The following is a 16,475-nucleotide window of genomic DNA, read 5'->3' on the forward strand; positions in this document are numbered from 1 at the left end:
AGCTGCCGTCTTACAAACCAGGTTACAAGAATGGGCACAAGAAGGATTTGTCGGAAGGAACAGGGATCAGTGCCATTGACGTTCTGTTCAGCGGTGTTAGGCACACAGCGTGAGTTTGAGGACGGTAGACAACCAAGAGGCGGCCAGAAGTGCCAGAATAAGTGTAGGGCCAAACTATATAGACTGTGGTCCCTGCGGCATGACTAATATGAAAAAATGTGGAAGTGTTCTGATCGAAGCAACTTTTTATTTACTATTAAGGATATGTAAATATAAAATATAGCAATGTGTATAATATGTAATAGGCCTACTCAACGTAACTTTAGGCTACTAAAATGTGTTTAAAGTAGTATTGATGAGTGATAATGGTTTTAGATATCAAGAATAATCAAGGCTGGACATGAAGGTGAAATCAAACCCTAGTTTAATTAAAAGAGACACTTTTTGATCATTTTATTAAGGATCAAAGCGGTCTCTTTGAAATTGCTGTTCGGCTATATATCTCTGTCTTCATAGGATCCTAACATAATGTGTGTCGTGGAAATTATAACGTTGATGGCACAGGGCATTATATGTTCTAGGTGTGTGGCCCTTGGTTAAAGTAATAGAGCTGGAATACGAAAGATCAATCTTACGCGCAATCCTATGATATCATGCTTGATTTGGGGATGGGTGCTGCATGTCCAAAACATACTGTAATCATCATGGAGACTGATCAACGTTCTGCTGAAAGCATTAATACTCATTCGCTGTTAGGCCACCATGACATCGAGGCGAGAAAAACATTGTCACAAACATATCTTCCTGAATAGTTTTGAATAAAATAAAGAGGATACACACTGAATGAGTATTCAGGCCTAATATATATATATTAGTCTTAATAATAACTGACATAATTTCCACCTGACAAACCAGGGACTCGTTATCTCTTCGTTTTGTCCACCAGCGACCTCAGGTGGTAAATGTTCCATGTATTTCATTTGAACAGCCTATTGTTTGAACTCTATGCAGACGGCATGACAGCAAGAAACTCAGGTATGTTGGCCAAATGCAAATGAATTGATTAGGCGATAGAGACCGAAACCACGTGAATCACATTCCAATAGCATCGCCCACACTTCAATAGACCCCTTTACATCTGCAACAACGCATCGCAACTTGTAGTCCTACAAGGAAAAGAAGGAAGTAGAACTATTTTAGTATTCTTCAATTGATGGCGAAGAAAGCCTCCTGTTGTTTTTTTGTTCGTACACTAGCCCACGCCCAGACCCCTATCTCGAACAAGTTTGACTCTTTTTAACCTGCAGATGGCATTACATTATCCCCTAGAGTCCAAACCACGCATCTGCTTCCAATACGTAGGGGCTGCTGGTTCATCACTTCTGCTCCGAGTAGCCTGCTGCTCACGCCTCAAGAAAAACGGATTATATCAACACTAAGATGTCCATAACCAGCAGAGCAAGTGATAGGAGTAAACCCATACGTCGAAACTAAGTAAAAGCCACTACCAGCCAATACCACGGGAACTTCTTCGTAGGTGAAAAATAAGAAAGATGTACCCATGGCGGTTATGGATCGCCATGATTATGGGCACATTGTGGTACTTTTCAGAGTACGGGCAAATAGCGACTCAGTTCGTGTTGTGTGTGCTGTGTTGTTACCTCTCTACCCCGCCGATACTGAGAAACATGGGACAGGAGAGCGGCACACAAACGGACGAAGCAGCCCAGGAAGACGAGCATCGGGTAATGTACATTTTCGCACACAAAGATTAACTCTTGCGATGATCTACCCCTGCAAGAATATGCAATGTCAACAATGAAGAAATGTTGTATCGTTATAAAATACATCACTGTTACTAGGCCTGTTTACCTCGATGAGGAGCCCAATCATTGAGTTGAACATTGCGGCAAGTGCCGCAAGATGTACCCAGTTCATTTGCCAAATGCACTAGGGCTACCCTTGATTGATTTATCGTTTATTGTGACTAAAGTGACTTGGACGTCCTGCCAATCTTTCAAAGATTGGTATGCAGCCATAGCCCTCGGGGAATCTGCTTTATGTCAACAAAGGATACCATTGTAATGATGACATGAAGGCCTAATTGCTTTTTGTACTTCACGACTTGTTTCTGTTCTTGTTTTGTTTAGGGAAAAGTAGCTGGTGAAACATTTTTTGGGTTCGACATCTACGATGGAGGCAATAGCCCACAGGTTAATCAACAGGAGGACGTTTCATTTGAACTGCAATATCCCAACGTCAAAAGGTCGCTGAGGCAAGGTAGGGCTTACATTGACAGCTGGAATTTAACACTATAGTGTAAATGTACTTTGACATCTTTTTCCTTCAGAGTTCTGTAACAACAGTATGCAGGCATGCATTCAAATGTCCTATAGAGCTCATAGAGTCATACAGTTATACATAGTCATACAGTTCCCATTGTGTTATCAACCAAACGGTGTGTGTACAGATGACAGTGTTCGCACGAAACCTGCCTAAAGCATTAGGCTCTGCAGAGCTCATGTTACAAGGTGGAAGTGAAAGCTTCGTGGAAATAATTATCTAACACTTTTAAATGCGGTGAAAGCAAGCCAACAGTAGATCTATGTCAGAAGCAAATGTGGGTGGTTGGTCCCTTTTTGGCTTTTGAATCTTCTTTTTGGTATTCATTTTCCTTTTTGTTTACTATTGGCTTTTAGAGTTGCACACAAAACAAGTGCATATTATACACAAATCAATATCTAGAGAATATATACATGACTGTACTAATATCATTGTGTGTGTGTGTGTGTGTGTGTGTGTGTGTGTGTGTGTGTGTGTGTGTGTGTGTGTGTGTGTGTGTGTGTGTGTGTGTGTGTGCGTACGCATGTCTGTGTGTTTGCATACACGTGTGTTTTTCTGGGTGCGTGTGTATACATGTTTGTGTGGTCATGTCTCTTCGTGTGCCTGTGTGTTTTGCATGTGTCCCCCCCCCACCACCACCACCACCACCACCACCCCAGTGTTTGAGTGTGCTTACGGACAGTTAATCCTCCCATGGTATGGCGTCCCAGAACCCCCTGAGTGTCAGCCCCTTCACCAGGCTCTGGGCAGGGAGTTTGACCTGGTGATGGACCGGGTCATCAGCAGAGCCCGGGACTTTGACCTGTGCGAAGCCGCGGTGGGCTCCGTCCGCATCCTGACCCAGCACTTCCATAACGCCAAGCAGTCGGAAAGGTGAAGCTCTTCTCCCTGTCTCTACATCTATGGCATCCCCCTACAAGGTCTGAAGGGTCGTACGCACAAGGCATTGTGTAACCTAGAGTGGTTTGCGGTGTGGTCTGTTATGGCAGCATTTATGTCCCCCGTGAATCATTGACATTCTTTGTTTACGTGGAGTGCGTCTTTTAACCTGAGGTGTTTTATGTGAAGACTTACTACTGGCATTTCACCTTCGTTGTCAAAAAAGTGCCGCAACCATTACAATATCAAATTTAAAGATTCTCTCTTCTACACACAAGCACATGCACACAAGCCGTTGTTAGCTTTGGCCCATCGGCCAGGCAAGAGCATCCGTCGTAGGCCTGCCTGAGCCTGCCTGATCTATGCTCTTCCTAAATTTTTGGTTGAAAACCACACCACTGCGTTTCTACTCCCTAGTGTAGTATACTATTGTGTGTAAAGGCCTGACACACAACTCTTAATATATACACAAATCCCACATCGTACGTTTCCCTTGTCAACGATCAATTTAAACCAAAGTGTATTTGGTTGGTGTACGTTTAAAATCGGTTAATTACAAACTTTGCGTCTCCTCCCAGGGATCCCTTGTTCGGCTCCAGAGCAGAGGAAATGGCTGTCCTGCGGATGTTCTCCGAGACCCTGGTCCGCAATCTGTTCCCCGAGTCTCTGTGTGGGCTGGATGTGAATAGCTGTGCCCTTAATGAGATTGTTGCCTTAAAGGGTGAGCAAGCGGAACATGCGCATGCACACAAATGACTTCTTCTATATGAGAATACATTCATAATAACCCTGTATCATTTCAACTAGCAAGATGGGGGGGCGGCATCACAATCCCTCATCGCCTGTTTCAGTCCAAAGGCAGGATTGGCATTATCTTTTGTCGTGGGGGATGACATTGTGTCATTATTTCTATTCAGAAGTAATTCCTGTTGCGCTGTTTTCATTGCTCAGTTAGTTGTTCTGAATGGGCTTTGCATGGCCCCTCAGGGCATGTGTTTTCTTCCGCATGCGGCAAACCTGTTAGACAGCGCGCGTACGCACACACACACACACACACACACACACACACACACACACACACACACACACACACACACACACACACACACACACACACACACACACACACACACACACACACACACACACACACACACACACACACACACACACACAGCAGTGTCAAGTCAAATTTGACAGTTTCACAGTTGCTCTGGATTCCACCATGTAAACATGACTGTCTGGTATTCAATGGTAGTTCCTATATCATTTCCTTACATAACGATGGAATTGTTTTATTTTCTTGTCTTCCAGGTTTGGAGCTGCTGGTGACGTGGCTGTCAAACCCGGACAACTTGAACCAGATGGTGGTCGGGCAGCTGGACAAAGCCACCCCCAAGAGCTCTGTGGAGGAGCTGCAGGGGTCCGACTGTGACGGGACCTCCTCAGCCTCCCAAGGAGAGGAGGAGGAGGAGGAGGAGGAGGAGGAGGAGGAGGAGGAGGAGAGCGAGCGCTCTGAGGAAGAAGAGAGTGTTGAAGTGTGAGCATTTGTCTGGTTTTAACACGCTTGTTTTGCTTGTTTTGGGTTGGTTTGAAATTCTGCATTGATTGATTGTGATGTGATTTTCCAATCTTGTTCTGGCGGTTGTTGTAGGTCATGTGAAAATTCTCAGAACTCAGAAAACTCCTCGAGCCATAAGGAAAAGATGAAACAGAGATGTATGAGTCTGCAAGTATATCTTCTGCATTTAAAACACTTTTGGGAAATGTCTGTCCTTTCTGAACGTCAACCACACTTTGGTCCCATTTCCTCAAAGGATAAAAACGGATGTGGTGTTCTCACGGAAACAACCTCAAGTATCGTCTTTCTCGTGAACAGCAGATAGACGTGCCTAGACTTCCACTGTCGACTTTCATGTGACTTTCATGTGACATTAGTGTTGAAATAATTGTCTGGATGACCAAAAACAGCAGGGTGGTTGCAGTGTGCTTATGGACACATTGTGTGTGTACAACACAGTTGTCTGCCATTCATTCAGACTGACAGTAGTTGTTTGCAGCAGAACATTTTTGTATTTTGGGCAGTAAGAAAACCATAGTCACACCATCCATATCCTTGAACTGTTTCAAGACCCTATTAAAGTGTTGGACAACTGTGCTCAAAAAGCCTAGACTTGGTTTAAATCTTATGAGTAGAATTGGTGTTCCGTTTCCTCACCTAAACAACACGTGGCAGCAAAGCATTCTGGGAATAACCTTTGCTCATATCCTTTCTTATCTTATCTTATCCTACAACAGGAAATAAATTGTGCTTACTCACCAAAAGCATGCATGCTGTACTGCAACAAAAATGACTGTCATTAACTAAATAAATAATCATAAGGATAGGCATATGACTAATAGTCTGTTAAACCATTGAATACCCCCGCCCCAGCCAAGAAGCTCAAAGAAGGATGGGTAAAGTTTGTGGACAAGGTGAAATACAAGAGACAAAAGAAGAAGGCGAAGAAGAAGATGAAGATGAAGAAGATTGAGCATGAGCTCATGTTCAGAGCCATGACCGACCAGGGGCAGCTGAGTCACGAGGAGAAAGGCTGTAGCAGAGTGGCCTCCATTCGCAGCCATCAAGACTCTGATCCAGTGAGGTCCCTGCACACTGTAAACATGGTCACAACAAATGTGTTGATGGAAAGATACGAAGAACGGAACCCAGACCGGTTTGTTGGCTCTGTTTTACCAGGTGCAGGGCGATCTGGAGAACTACCTGGCCAGCGTCCAAGAGGACATGATGGAATTCAAGCTGTCGTACGAGATGTGGCGCGTTGGCCATTGGACTGTGAGCATCCCCAACGTGAGTGGTACATCTCTTTGGTGTGTTGCACATGACACAGCAGCTTGTTACTGCAAGTTGCAGCTCTGTAACATAATATCCTTGTTAAAGCTGTGTTAATGGTTAAACACCTATTTGGTGTGTGTGTGTGTGTGTGTGTGTGTGTGTGTGTGTGTGTGTGTGTGTGTGTGTGTGTGTGTGTGTGTGTGTGTGTGTGTGTGTGAATAGAATAATATTTCTGTATGTGTCACTGCACAGTTAAGGGAGCATAAGTGCAGTGTGCCATTATAGGTAGAACATGTGACAGAGGTACACCTTATCACAGATCCAGAGGTCCTGAGGACAAGTCCAAAGGAGTTGTGATACACTGTTAAGAGAGACATTTTCATAGAAACAAGCAAACTAAATCCTATGACAGAAAATGTGCTATCATACAACTAAATAATTGTATCATTCACAACATTATAAATACTAGGGCAGTACTGGTTCAAAAGGTGTTGGTTCAAAAGGTGTTGGCTTGATTAAGCTGCTTCCAGCTTAATCAAGAACTGCTCATCCAAACAACTCCATGCTTGACACTGTGCTTCGCTGGGTCCTCAGCAATACACCCACCAAGTGTGAAGTAAATCAGATGCACAAGTCGAGAAAATCCAAGGACAGAATTACATAAATACAAACAGAGACTCCTTCCATTTAAGGTAGCTTAAGCACTCATAAAATATCTTAACAGAGTATTTGGCTGCCGGCCTTGGCCTAGTCAATGCCAAAGCAGATTTATTATTTTTAAAGGAAAATGACATACAAAATGACTAACCCTGTTTTTCATTTACATTGTTTGCAATGTGGGAGAACATAAATCATGTGTGTCTGTGTGTCTGTGTGTTTTTAGGTGGAAGGGAAAGACGGAGAACTGTTCTTCACTCTCCACCTGGAAGAGAGGGACAGCCCAGAGAACCTCAGCTGGGACATACGGAAGACTTACCTGCAGGTCATATATTTCCGCAACAGATGGCAGGTTAGGACCACATTTGTGGACATATCATTTTAAATTCTGAAGGCTCATTTACATTTATGTTTTTGCAGATGTGATCACAGATGCTCCTGTAATTACAGCTACATACTGCATTATGCTGAATATATGTTTTCCAATGAAGAAAGTCCCGTTTCAGTTAATGTATTCGGGCATGTATTTTTACACCCGCAATAGATTATAAACAGATTGGTGCAATTAAAATCTATAGTCTTTATATGGTGTAGAGAAACACCGTGACTTTCTGTCTCTGTGCTTTTCATTCCAGCAGAGCCGCAAGGCTTTAGAAAACAAGACTTGTTGCATAACATTTACGTAATTTGGGATTATACCACAATGTCAAATTGGATTCACATGTTGTGTCGTGTCGATTTGCCGGCACTTTTAAACCAATTCCAACATGGTGGAACCATGGCAGTCACAACCTGTCATAGCCTCTCACTGTCATTGCCTTTTTGTCAGGACGCCACCAGACTCCCCTCCATCACGAATCTGGAACCAAACTCCCAGCAGGAGGCCAGTGCCGAGCTCAGAGAGGAAGTCAGAGTTTCCGTGGAGCTCTTCCTACAGGTACAACTCCCCCGTTAGACATGAGTCCACGCATACGTGACGCATTCAAAGTGGCAAGTTGCACTGTGGTGTTTGGTTTTTGCAAATGTTTTGGTTTTTCCCTTCCAGGAACTGGTCTCTGATGAGCTGATAGGCCACACTCAGCCAGTGTTTCAGTTCCTGTGCCCGCTGGACAAGCTGCTGAATGAGGATGAAAATGGTGGGGGGGTGTGGGGTCTTCTAAGTGGTCTGGCCTACCTTTTGACCCCTGGACAAGAGGAGGAGGAGGAGGAGGTAACCCCACCCTTGTTGTTTGGGAAAATTCAGAGTCGCGAGTCCTAGAAAGTTAGCTTTCCTAGCTCCGTAGCAACGGCTAAAAATGCAATGTTAATGTGGCTGAGTAACTTTAGCCGCAATTTGAGATGCGGCTAAAAATGAAATAGGATGGTGCTAATCTCCCCACACAGCTTGTGGGGCACACAAACACTTGTCCACAGTGGGGCACACAAACGCTTGTAAAATCCTGGAGGATGATGCTCTCTTAGAGAGTGATACTGTACATGCAAAAAAAACATGCAAAACCAGTCTGCCTCGAAATTCGTGCCAAGAATGTAAAAAAGTACACGTTATCATTCGTAACACAGTTGCTTGGTCAAATCCAAACACTGCAGTCTTGACGTTGCGCCACACACGGTGTTTAGCGGCGATGTCGCATAATCAGTTCCATTGCTCCCGGGAATGTGAAGATTCACGCTCAAATGGTAATCGCTGCATATTATTTATAAACGTTGATGGATGTCACAGAGGAATCGTGTGTTTTTTTTAAATGAGAGGGCGTACGTGTATTTGCATATTTATTCATACATGTTAGAAAAAGTAATTTGCATCGAATTAAAATCGTCGACAGTCTCAATTTGAATCAACAACAGTATGCCAATCCACGAGATATGATTGACATACTATTTGCTTAGTAACAGATATAATATGCGTTTCCATTCAATGTAAGAGCATATACATGTTTTTTAACTGTAACATGCAGATAACACTAGCATTTAGTTGGCAGTTTAATACAAAGAAACTTAAATTTGAGAATGAGAACAAAAATATATCTTATAATGAATCAAAGGCAATATTTTACCTCTTTATTCAAAAAGGACCTTGAACATGTCTCTGATGTCTTTTAAACGATACCACAGTGCCGCCATCTTTCGTGACCATGAATGTGTGTGAGTGTTTTAATGACATCACCTCACAATCACCTTTGTTTCTTCACAGCAGAATCGCCTAATTGTAGACGCAAAGGTGTGGTGCTCCCCGGAACCAGAGACCACCGGGCGAAATGCAGAACCTTCCAGCGAAGGATCGGCAAAGAAGATCACGGGCATGACCTGTGACATCTCCGACTCTGAACCCCGTCCTCCTGCCAAGGCATTTGAGGAAAATTCAGAGAACAGCGGCTCAGAATCTGACCTATACAATGCAGACAGAGGAAAAAACATGATGAAGGGACTATCTCAGACCAGGTCGCAGGAATGTCTGGTCTCCCCGAGAGAGGCCGACGACGACGACGTCCAGACGGTGGAACTATCTCAACGGTCGAGACACAATGTGGCCCTGCCGGAGGACAGTGAAGTCCTCCTGTTGTGGAGACATGCGCATGCCAAGTCTACTAAGAAGTCGGGGCTGCCCTTAAGACGGCCTGGTGGACTCCTCCGGCCTAAAGGGAAGGAGGAGTGCGCTCTGAGCAGGGAGGACAATCCCCAGGGTCAGAGAGGCCAGGTGTGCAGGGAGAATCTGGAAGCCACCAAAGCCATTTTTGATCTGTTGAAGGAAATCACGGGTTTGTTCAGATTGTGTTTTTTTGAAAGGTCAAATCTTGATTGATGCGTTTGCATTCATCCATTGTTTAATGAGCTTGAAAAGTCATTGTCTAAATGATTTTCTTCCTTTTATCTTGCAGGCAACTCAATACTCTTGAACATATTTGATGCCATTTTGATGCCTGTCATGCCGATCCTTAAGAAGTAAGGGTCTTTCACACTTTATACTTTCACATTCTAGCTTGTAGAGTGTGTGTTTGTAGAGTGAAGTATCGCTTTCAATTCATGCTTCGTCTCCCCCATAGAAAAGTGAACACCTTTCTGAGCAAGATGAACCCAACAGAATTGCAAATGGCGTCTTACATCGACAACTTGCGTAACAAGCAGTGGCCGTCGGGTGCAGCCACACACCCCGCAACCCCCCGAACAGCCGAGGAGCAACAGGAAACCAAAGATCGAGCACATCAACTCATCAACGCTAAATGTATGTGCCGCCCTTCTCATTGTGTGAAGACAACCAACAACCACTGTGGCTTTATATTGCTCGTTGTTTCATGATGCACGACCAACAAGTGTTTCCTGTGTTTTTTTGTTCTTGACCCAGTTTCCAGCTATCTCATCTTGAAGAAGATGGATGTGGAAAATGTTTTTAGACTTTTCCAGGACAGCGAGGAGAACAAGAAGTTGGTGTATGTGAGTATCTGAAGCGGAGGCATTTGAGGGATGTTACTGTCTTTGTCCTAGCCAAGCCTTGTTCATCACTTTGATTTGTTGTGGCCTTCTGTTTGAAGAAACGAGCGCGCACGTGAGGATAATGTAGAAATCTCAACTGCTTTCTTGTCTGTATTTTTCTGACAGATGCTCCTTTCATTTTTGCTGAAAGAGTTTTTACCACACGAGGACGCCCTGAATGTGAGCGCCATTTATCTGCAGAAAGTAAACCACAGCAACAACAGCAGCCGTAGCAACTGAATTGTGAAGCGTACAGTTGTTGTTTTTGTTCCTCAGGTACCATTTTAGACTACCTCTAGGTTGGACTTTTTAGAACAACCTAGTATTTATTAAAAGGCTGATCACTGCAATTACTTTTGTGGCTTAATCATATGGTTGAATCATTTTATTCTTCTATTTGACCTCATATGCCTTTTTAAAATATCGAGAATTAGAGAATTGTGATTACAATTGTGATTACAACTATTTATTTTTTAAATATTGATATGTGTCTTCTTCTTTTATTAAATTAAATTGAATTGATTATTATTCACACGCCATTTTGGAAATGGCGAGTGAATAGTAATCAATTTAATTTAATTTAGAAATTAAATGCCTTATACATGTTAACAATTTACATCAATGTTGGTCCTTGAAACCGACCCGTATGGATTTCACTCGGGAGTCTGGGCCCCCCTTGGGACCCCTTAACAAAAATACAATCTCACTGAAAATATTGAAGCACTTGAAAGGGGAGAATGAATTGGGTCACTTTGTTTTGTGTTGCATCGGTTCCAGATTTCATAATGCTCAATAATCATACAATGTCTGACATTCCTTTTTAACCATTTTAATTTAACAAAAAATGTCCAATATTGAAATAAACAATGGAGTTATACTCAAACCTTTGTCGGATATGCTTTGTGTTTATTTATTAGATGATAGGAACATTTAAATTCTATGTTGATATTATGTAAATTATTTGCTTGTACCAGCAACCTTGCTCCTCTATTAAATAGAGGGAGAATACAGCATCAAAGATGTTTCATCCAAGGTAAACCTAATTATATCATAAGGGAGCCCCTTGTAATAAATTGGTATAGGTAATGTTATAGTCAGCCCTTTCTGTGTGTGTGTGTGTGTGTGTGTGTGTGTGTGTGTGTGTGTGTGTGTGTGTGTGTGTGTGTGTGTGTGTGTGTGTGTGTGTGTGTGTGTGTGTGTGTGTGTGTGTGTGTGTGTGTGTGTGAGAGAGAGAGAAAGAGAGTAAATGGGTTTATCCTTCTAAATAACTTGAAATGTGCTATGACATATCCAGTTTCCAAGTTACATTAGGATTATGAGCTGGAACAGTAAAGGCAATGAGTCAGTTTTACCTTATTTGACAGAAATCGATGAATTTACTGTTTATCATGGCCATTTGAAAAACGAATATGTATTACGCTAAAGTAAATGAAACCCCATTAACAAAACTCTTAAATAACTTTGAAATGTACCATAACGCATCCAGACCAAGTTACAGAAGGAATGTGAGGTGTGAAAAACAGAATTGAATGTCCTATGGTTCACCCTACTTGTGTGGCGTATCCACGCCGACAGGGGGCAGCATTCAGCAATCGCATCTCGTCGTAGGCTCCATTGAGTAATTCAAAATGGCTGCGCCCTTAGAGGTTCTGTCAACAGCGTGAAAGTCCAGATCAAGTCGCAGGTATGATAAAATAGCGGTAAATCAGTCTTGATCAATAATGCTGTGTGTGAGCTGGATGATACTTAACATGGATATGCGAACCTAGTCATTGTCGTTAGTACAGTAACTTGACAGGTGCATAGAAGTGGACGAATATAAGCAGTCGTTAGCATGTTTTAACGTTCAAATAATTAGAGACGCTCTGTTCACCTTTAAATTATAAGAGGCGTCTGCGTGTATTTTACACTATCCGTCTAAATCACAACAAATCCACTTTATCATACCCTGACGTTATCTACTGTCTCATTTCCACTTTAATACTCTTTCAGCTTACTACCTTACTCTTGTATCATATAACTGACACATAACATATAACACTGACACTGATTCAATTGTAGCCATGTATGTACAATGTAGCCTACGTATTACAGGCCGTGCAAGACATTGTGGAGGGGAATGTGTCTGAATGACGAGGTTGTCTCAAATGCGAACATGTCATGAAGGTCACAAGGTGGCAGTGCTTGCTCCCTTCTTAAAACTGATGTATGGCCAACGTTATAAAATGGGTTTCCATTTTTTTTTTAATCATAGTATGAAACCATCTAACTGCGTAAAACCAAACGTTTATGATGAAGTGTTTGGTCGCTATATCTGATTGTGCCTGATGAATACATTGTTTTACGGTTGAAATGTGTTGTCCTTGGCAGGGTTGCCAACTTTGGGACTTTGGCTGGAGTGAGACTGCAAAATGTCAGTGGGCATGCGAAGAGCGCGTGCGCGGCGAACATTTTTGATAACCATAACCCAATTTTTTTTACAAAACAGTCCTCATTTACTGAGTATAAACAAATTGAAGGAAGGCTTATATAAAAGCCATTGGCTGTTGTTGGCGTAGGACATTCAAAATGTGATTAGATATGTTTTAATCATGCATTTAATCATGCATTGACATGGGAACACAGCTGTATACTGATACCTACTGCCATAGTATTTAACCAAGACCTCAGAATTTATTCCCAGAAAGAAGGAATTTAACAGAAGCTAACAGTGTGTTATGGCCTTTAATTTGTTTAGTAATTTGGTTATTGGTTGAATGCCTACACTACAAGACACCTTGTCATTTTGTTTTGAGGACTGTCAAACCATGAGAAAACCTTTAGGGTCTATATTGCGAGAATAGGTTACTTGGACCCCGCTAATTGCCAAATGTGACTTTATTTAGCCTAATGACTGATATTGAAAAGTAACAACATGGAATTAATGTTGAATCTGAATAAATACTCTGTTCTTATTAAAATATTTGAAACTGTAACATGGCCTATGGATTATGTAGCCTATAGAAGCCAAGAGATTCAGTAAACTGATGCCTATATTGACTTGTTCTTTCCGTGCTTAGCTCGAAAGGCACTTGTAATATAATTAAAATATAGGCTAAGTAACACCAAACTAACAATTTCTAGTTGAATTCCAACTAGGTCCACAGTCCACACAGAGAGGAAGAGAGACAGAAGACATGGAAGGAGGGAGGGAGAGAGACTGGAAGGGTTTTTGAAAAGGATCATGCCATTTAAGAGAAGTTCTCTGAAAAGCGGAGGTATCTTTTTGCCATCTTTCTCTCTTGTTCAAATGTTGGGAATCACATAAAAATGCACATTTGATGTTCTTGTTCATTTTGATACCCTAGCTGTAATTTTAGGTTAAGTATTGAGTAAGTAAATTAAACCAAATAACAGAGTATCCAGTAATAAAACAAACGTAACATTGTTATTTTAAAATGACAGCAGAACTAGTTTGAGGCATTTGCGCTCTCAGACCTTAACCAAGACTTTATTTTTTTCTTCCCAAACGCGCGTCTTTCACTCAAAAGAAACATTTCACGCACAACTAAAAGACACAAGGGAGTGGCAACAGAGAAAGATGTGCGGAGGACGTTGTAGATCAGCCTGCACTGCAGTCAATACAGTTGGTCCGAATAGATGGATGGATAGATAGATAGATCTAACAAGCATGTTTCCTGTATATTCTGTGGTCTAATAGTGCGTGATCAACAGTGAATGAACGGAAAAAAGTTGATATTCTTTTCAAAGATGGGCTATTTGGTGTGATTTCTCTTGCGTGTGCGTGAGAGTGTGAGATTGATGCTGAAAGTGTGAGTGTCACGCCAGATGCGTGAGAGTTGGCAACCCTGCCTTGGGGATTTTGGTTATGGTAATATTCTATCTCACTACACGTATTCTCTTTGTGATCAATGGCTCCTAGTAGCAAGGAGGTTCTGGTATAAAACATACTTATATAACTTAACTTAACATAACTTATATCCATGTGGAGCTCTGCATGTTGTCTCGGTGACCATGAATATCTAGTCTGGGTTTCAATAGATTCCACATCAGACTCATACTTTAATGATGTGGCATTTCATAATGGTGATCTACATTTCTGTTATTGGAATCATCTAGCTGGGTAATTCATCCTATTCAAATAACTGTTCCACTATGTCACAACACCTCTCCTTTCTATCTTACTGTGAAGATAGACTTATAAGCTTAGCATGCACGCATTTATAAGCTTAGCCTGCTCTTTTGTTGATTAGTCTTGATTCTTTTTATTTTTGGATAACATTTTAATCTAAACTGGATTTTAAACACATTTTCTTAATGACTATTGTAGGGTAAATGGCCTGATGTATATTTAATTGTAGCAGTTTCCCAACAAACGCTGAGACAAAAGCCCAAGAGACATACAATAAGGCGTAAGGCGTATAAGTCCTACCACATCCACATCCAAAGCTTTCACTATCTGGATAGCAGCTGGCCTCTTTCATGCCTCAAAAATGTATTAATTAGAGAAGCCCTAATGGAGGGGGACACTTAGGTAAAATGCGTTGAAGAAATAAGCCCCTGTTGAATATATATGACCATATCATCAGGCTTTATTGTACAAGAAAATTCTAATCACTTGCGTAACAACTAAAAATTTATTAACAATTTTTAATTGCTACTGGGACCAATTACTGGTTGGGGATAACACAGTGATGACAATTTTCTCACTCGCTGTCTAAACCCGATACTCACTTGTTATTTCCTTCTAGTTCACTTCATCTCTCCTCCCTTATCTCCTTATTGATGGTGACATCAATGAATCGGTAGCTCCTCGCCCCATCCGCAATAGAGCTGGCTGATGATAATGATGTATTTTAAACATGCTATCGATAATAATGAATGTGGACATTGTCGTCAACCCATACTGTAATGCCAGAAGATGACAAGCCAGCCTTTAGACTTAATCAAGCGATGTAACATGTATTGTATTATGTATTGATGTGAGTAGTAGTAGTAGTTTTTTTATTGACACATCAATTGATGGAGGTGAACTGATGGATCCTCAGTTCACCACCTCAATGGGACATGCTCTCTATTGCTATTCTGTGTTCTGGCAGTCCTCACTGAACAAGGTCCTGAAATTAACACCTGCCAAGACCAGTAAAGTGTGTGTGTGTGTGTGTGTGTGTGTGTGTGTGTGTGTGTGTGTGTGTGTGTGTGTGTGTGTGTGTGTGTGTGTGTGTGTGTGTGTGTGTGTGTGTGTGTGTGTGTGTGTGTGTGTGTGTGTGTGTCACACTTGATAGAAACATTACACGGCCCCCACATGTCAACATGGTGATGGATGCTACGCTGTTTGAGTGACAGGCGTCACGTGCTGTCTTCTAGTTTTGCCATCAGCCAATTATGTGCATCAATCATAATGGTGGGTGTTCTGATGCTGTGTTCCACCGCTCTGTGTTGAAGACCAATGTTTTCCGAGGCGGCACGTAAAAATTCCAAGTGGCAGATAGAAATATCCGTCAGCCCGTCAGAGTGAAGTGTATCTCAGACTGCGAATTCAACACACATAGCAAGGTTCTACCCAGAGGCTCCGAGCTGGGCGACACGGTGTGATTTGTTACTTTTTATTGCTGTTTTTTTAAGCACGGGGTATGACTTGTGGATGTTGTGTTGCCAATACATGATTCCTCACAGCAGTCCAAGAGTTATGTAAAGACCTGCTTAAGGACAGTCCTATATTCTCTTACCGAGGTTAAAACTAGGATCACACAAGTTCTGTTTCAAGTCCCTAAGGGGAGCTTTCACACTCATCTGGACTTATTTGTCCTGTTTTAGGGCCCCTTAACACTTGGCATCCAGCAATCAATACACTGCCTAAGGTGTGGTGGATGACGGAGGAATACTAATGTGGAACAACACCGGAATACCGCCCGTCCTTTTGTAACAACATTTGATGTCGGCTAATCCTCTAATCTCATCAGGACCATCTTGACTAGCCCTCACGGATCATGGCTCCCTACTATTAAGAGATCCAGGCTGATCGATCTGATCAGTATTCAACCTGTGCACGCTTTTGTGCACCTCCCCATCTTGAATCCAATATTTTCAAAGGCCTAACAAATCACAACTTTATTTTTTTAATTTTTTTTATGGTGCTTAGAAGTGGTCGAAGCTTTTAAAGGCTCCAAGGTCATCGGCCGTTTAAAATGTGTCTGTTCACTACAGCCAAGCCGGCTTTTATTTAACGGCATGAAACTACCTATTTTTGCAATGCATATACGTTTATTTTCCAATTATCTATGCGTATCAG

The 16,475-nt window shown here is 42.0% G+C and overlaps 1 protein-coding gene across 2 annotated transcripts; it reads left to right on the plus strand.

The window, feature by feature from the left end:
• The first annotated feature begins 1,355 nt into the window (after nucleotides 1–1,355).
• LOC311345502 (uncharacterized protein) lies at nucleotides 1,356–10,987 on the plus strand. 2 transcript variants are annotated; one of them, XM_084469923.1, is made up of 16 exons: nucleotides 1,356–1,745; nucleotides 2,151–2,280; nucleotides 3,003–3,216; nucleotides 3,801–3,943; nucleotides 4,537–4,762; nucleotides 4,877–4,941; nucleotides 5,657–5,862; nucleotides 5,963–6,073; nucleotides 6,942–7,067; nucleotides 7,545–7,652; nucleotides 7,761–7,925; nucleotides 8,907–9,471; nucleotides 9,592–9,655; nucleotides 9,757–9,935; nucleotides 10,056–10,144; nucleotides 10,310–10,987. In XM_084469923.1, exons 1-16 carry the CDS (start codon nucleotides 1,554–1,556, stop codon nucleotides 10,421–10,423), a joined length of 2,697 nt encoding a protein of 898 aa, XP_084326049.1. In that variant the 5' UTR covers nucleotides 1,356–1,553; the 3' UTR covers nucleotides 10,424–10,987. The 2 variants fall into 2 exon arrangements, with proteins under 2 accessions (XP_084326049.1, XP_084326050.1); XM_084469924.1 differs by having other exon boundaries at nucleotides 8,910–9,471.
• Nucleotides 10,988–16,475: the final 5,488 nt, after the last annotated feature.

The sequence above is a fragment of the Micromesistius poutassou genome (genome assembly GCF_964030765.1).
Source record: "Micromesistius poutassou genome assembly, chromosome: 6".
NCBI classification, from domain to species: Eukaryota; Metazoa; Chordata; class Actinopteri; order Gadiformes; family Gadidae; genus Micromesistius; species Micromesistius poutassou.

Bases quoted from the DNA above. Each gene is read 5' to 3' on its own strand.
- LOC311345502 (XM_084469923.1), top strand. From the start codon at position 1,554: ATGTACCCATGGCGGTTATGGATCGCCATGATTATGGGCACATTGTGG. The intron at 1,746-2,150 runs GTAATGTACATT...TGTTTTGTTTAG, and splicing joins CCCAGGAAGACGAGCATCGG to GGAAAAGTAGCTGGTGAAAC. The intron at 5,863-5,962 runs GTGAGGTCCCTG...CTGTTTTACCAG, and splicing joins GCCATCAAGACTCTGATCCA to GTGCAGGGCGATCTGGAGAA.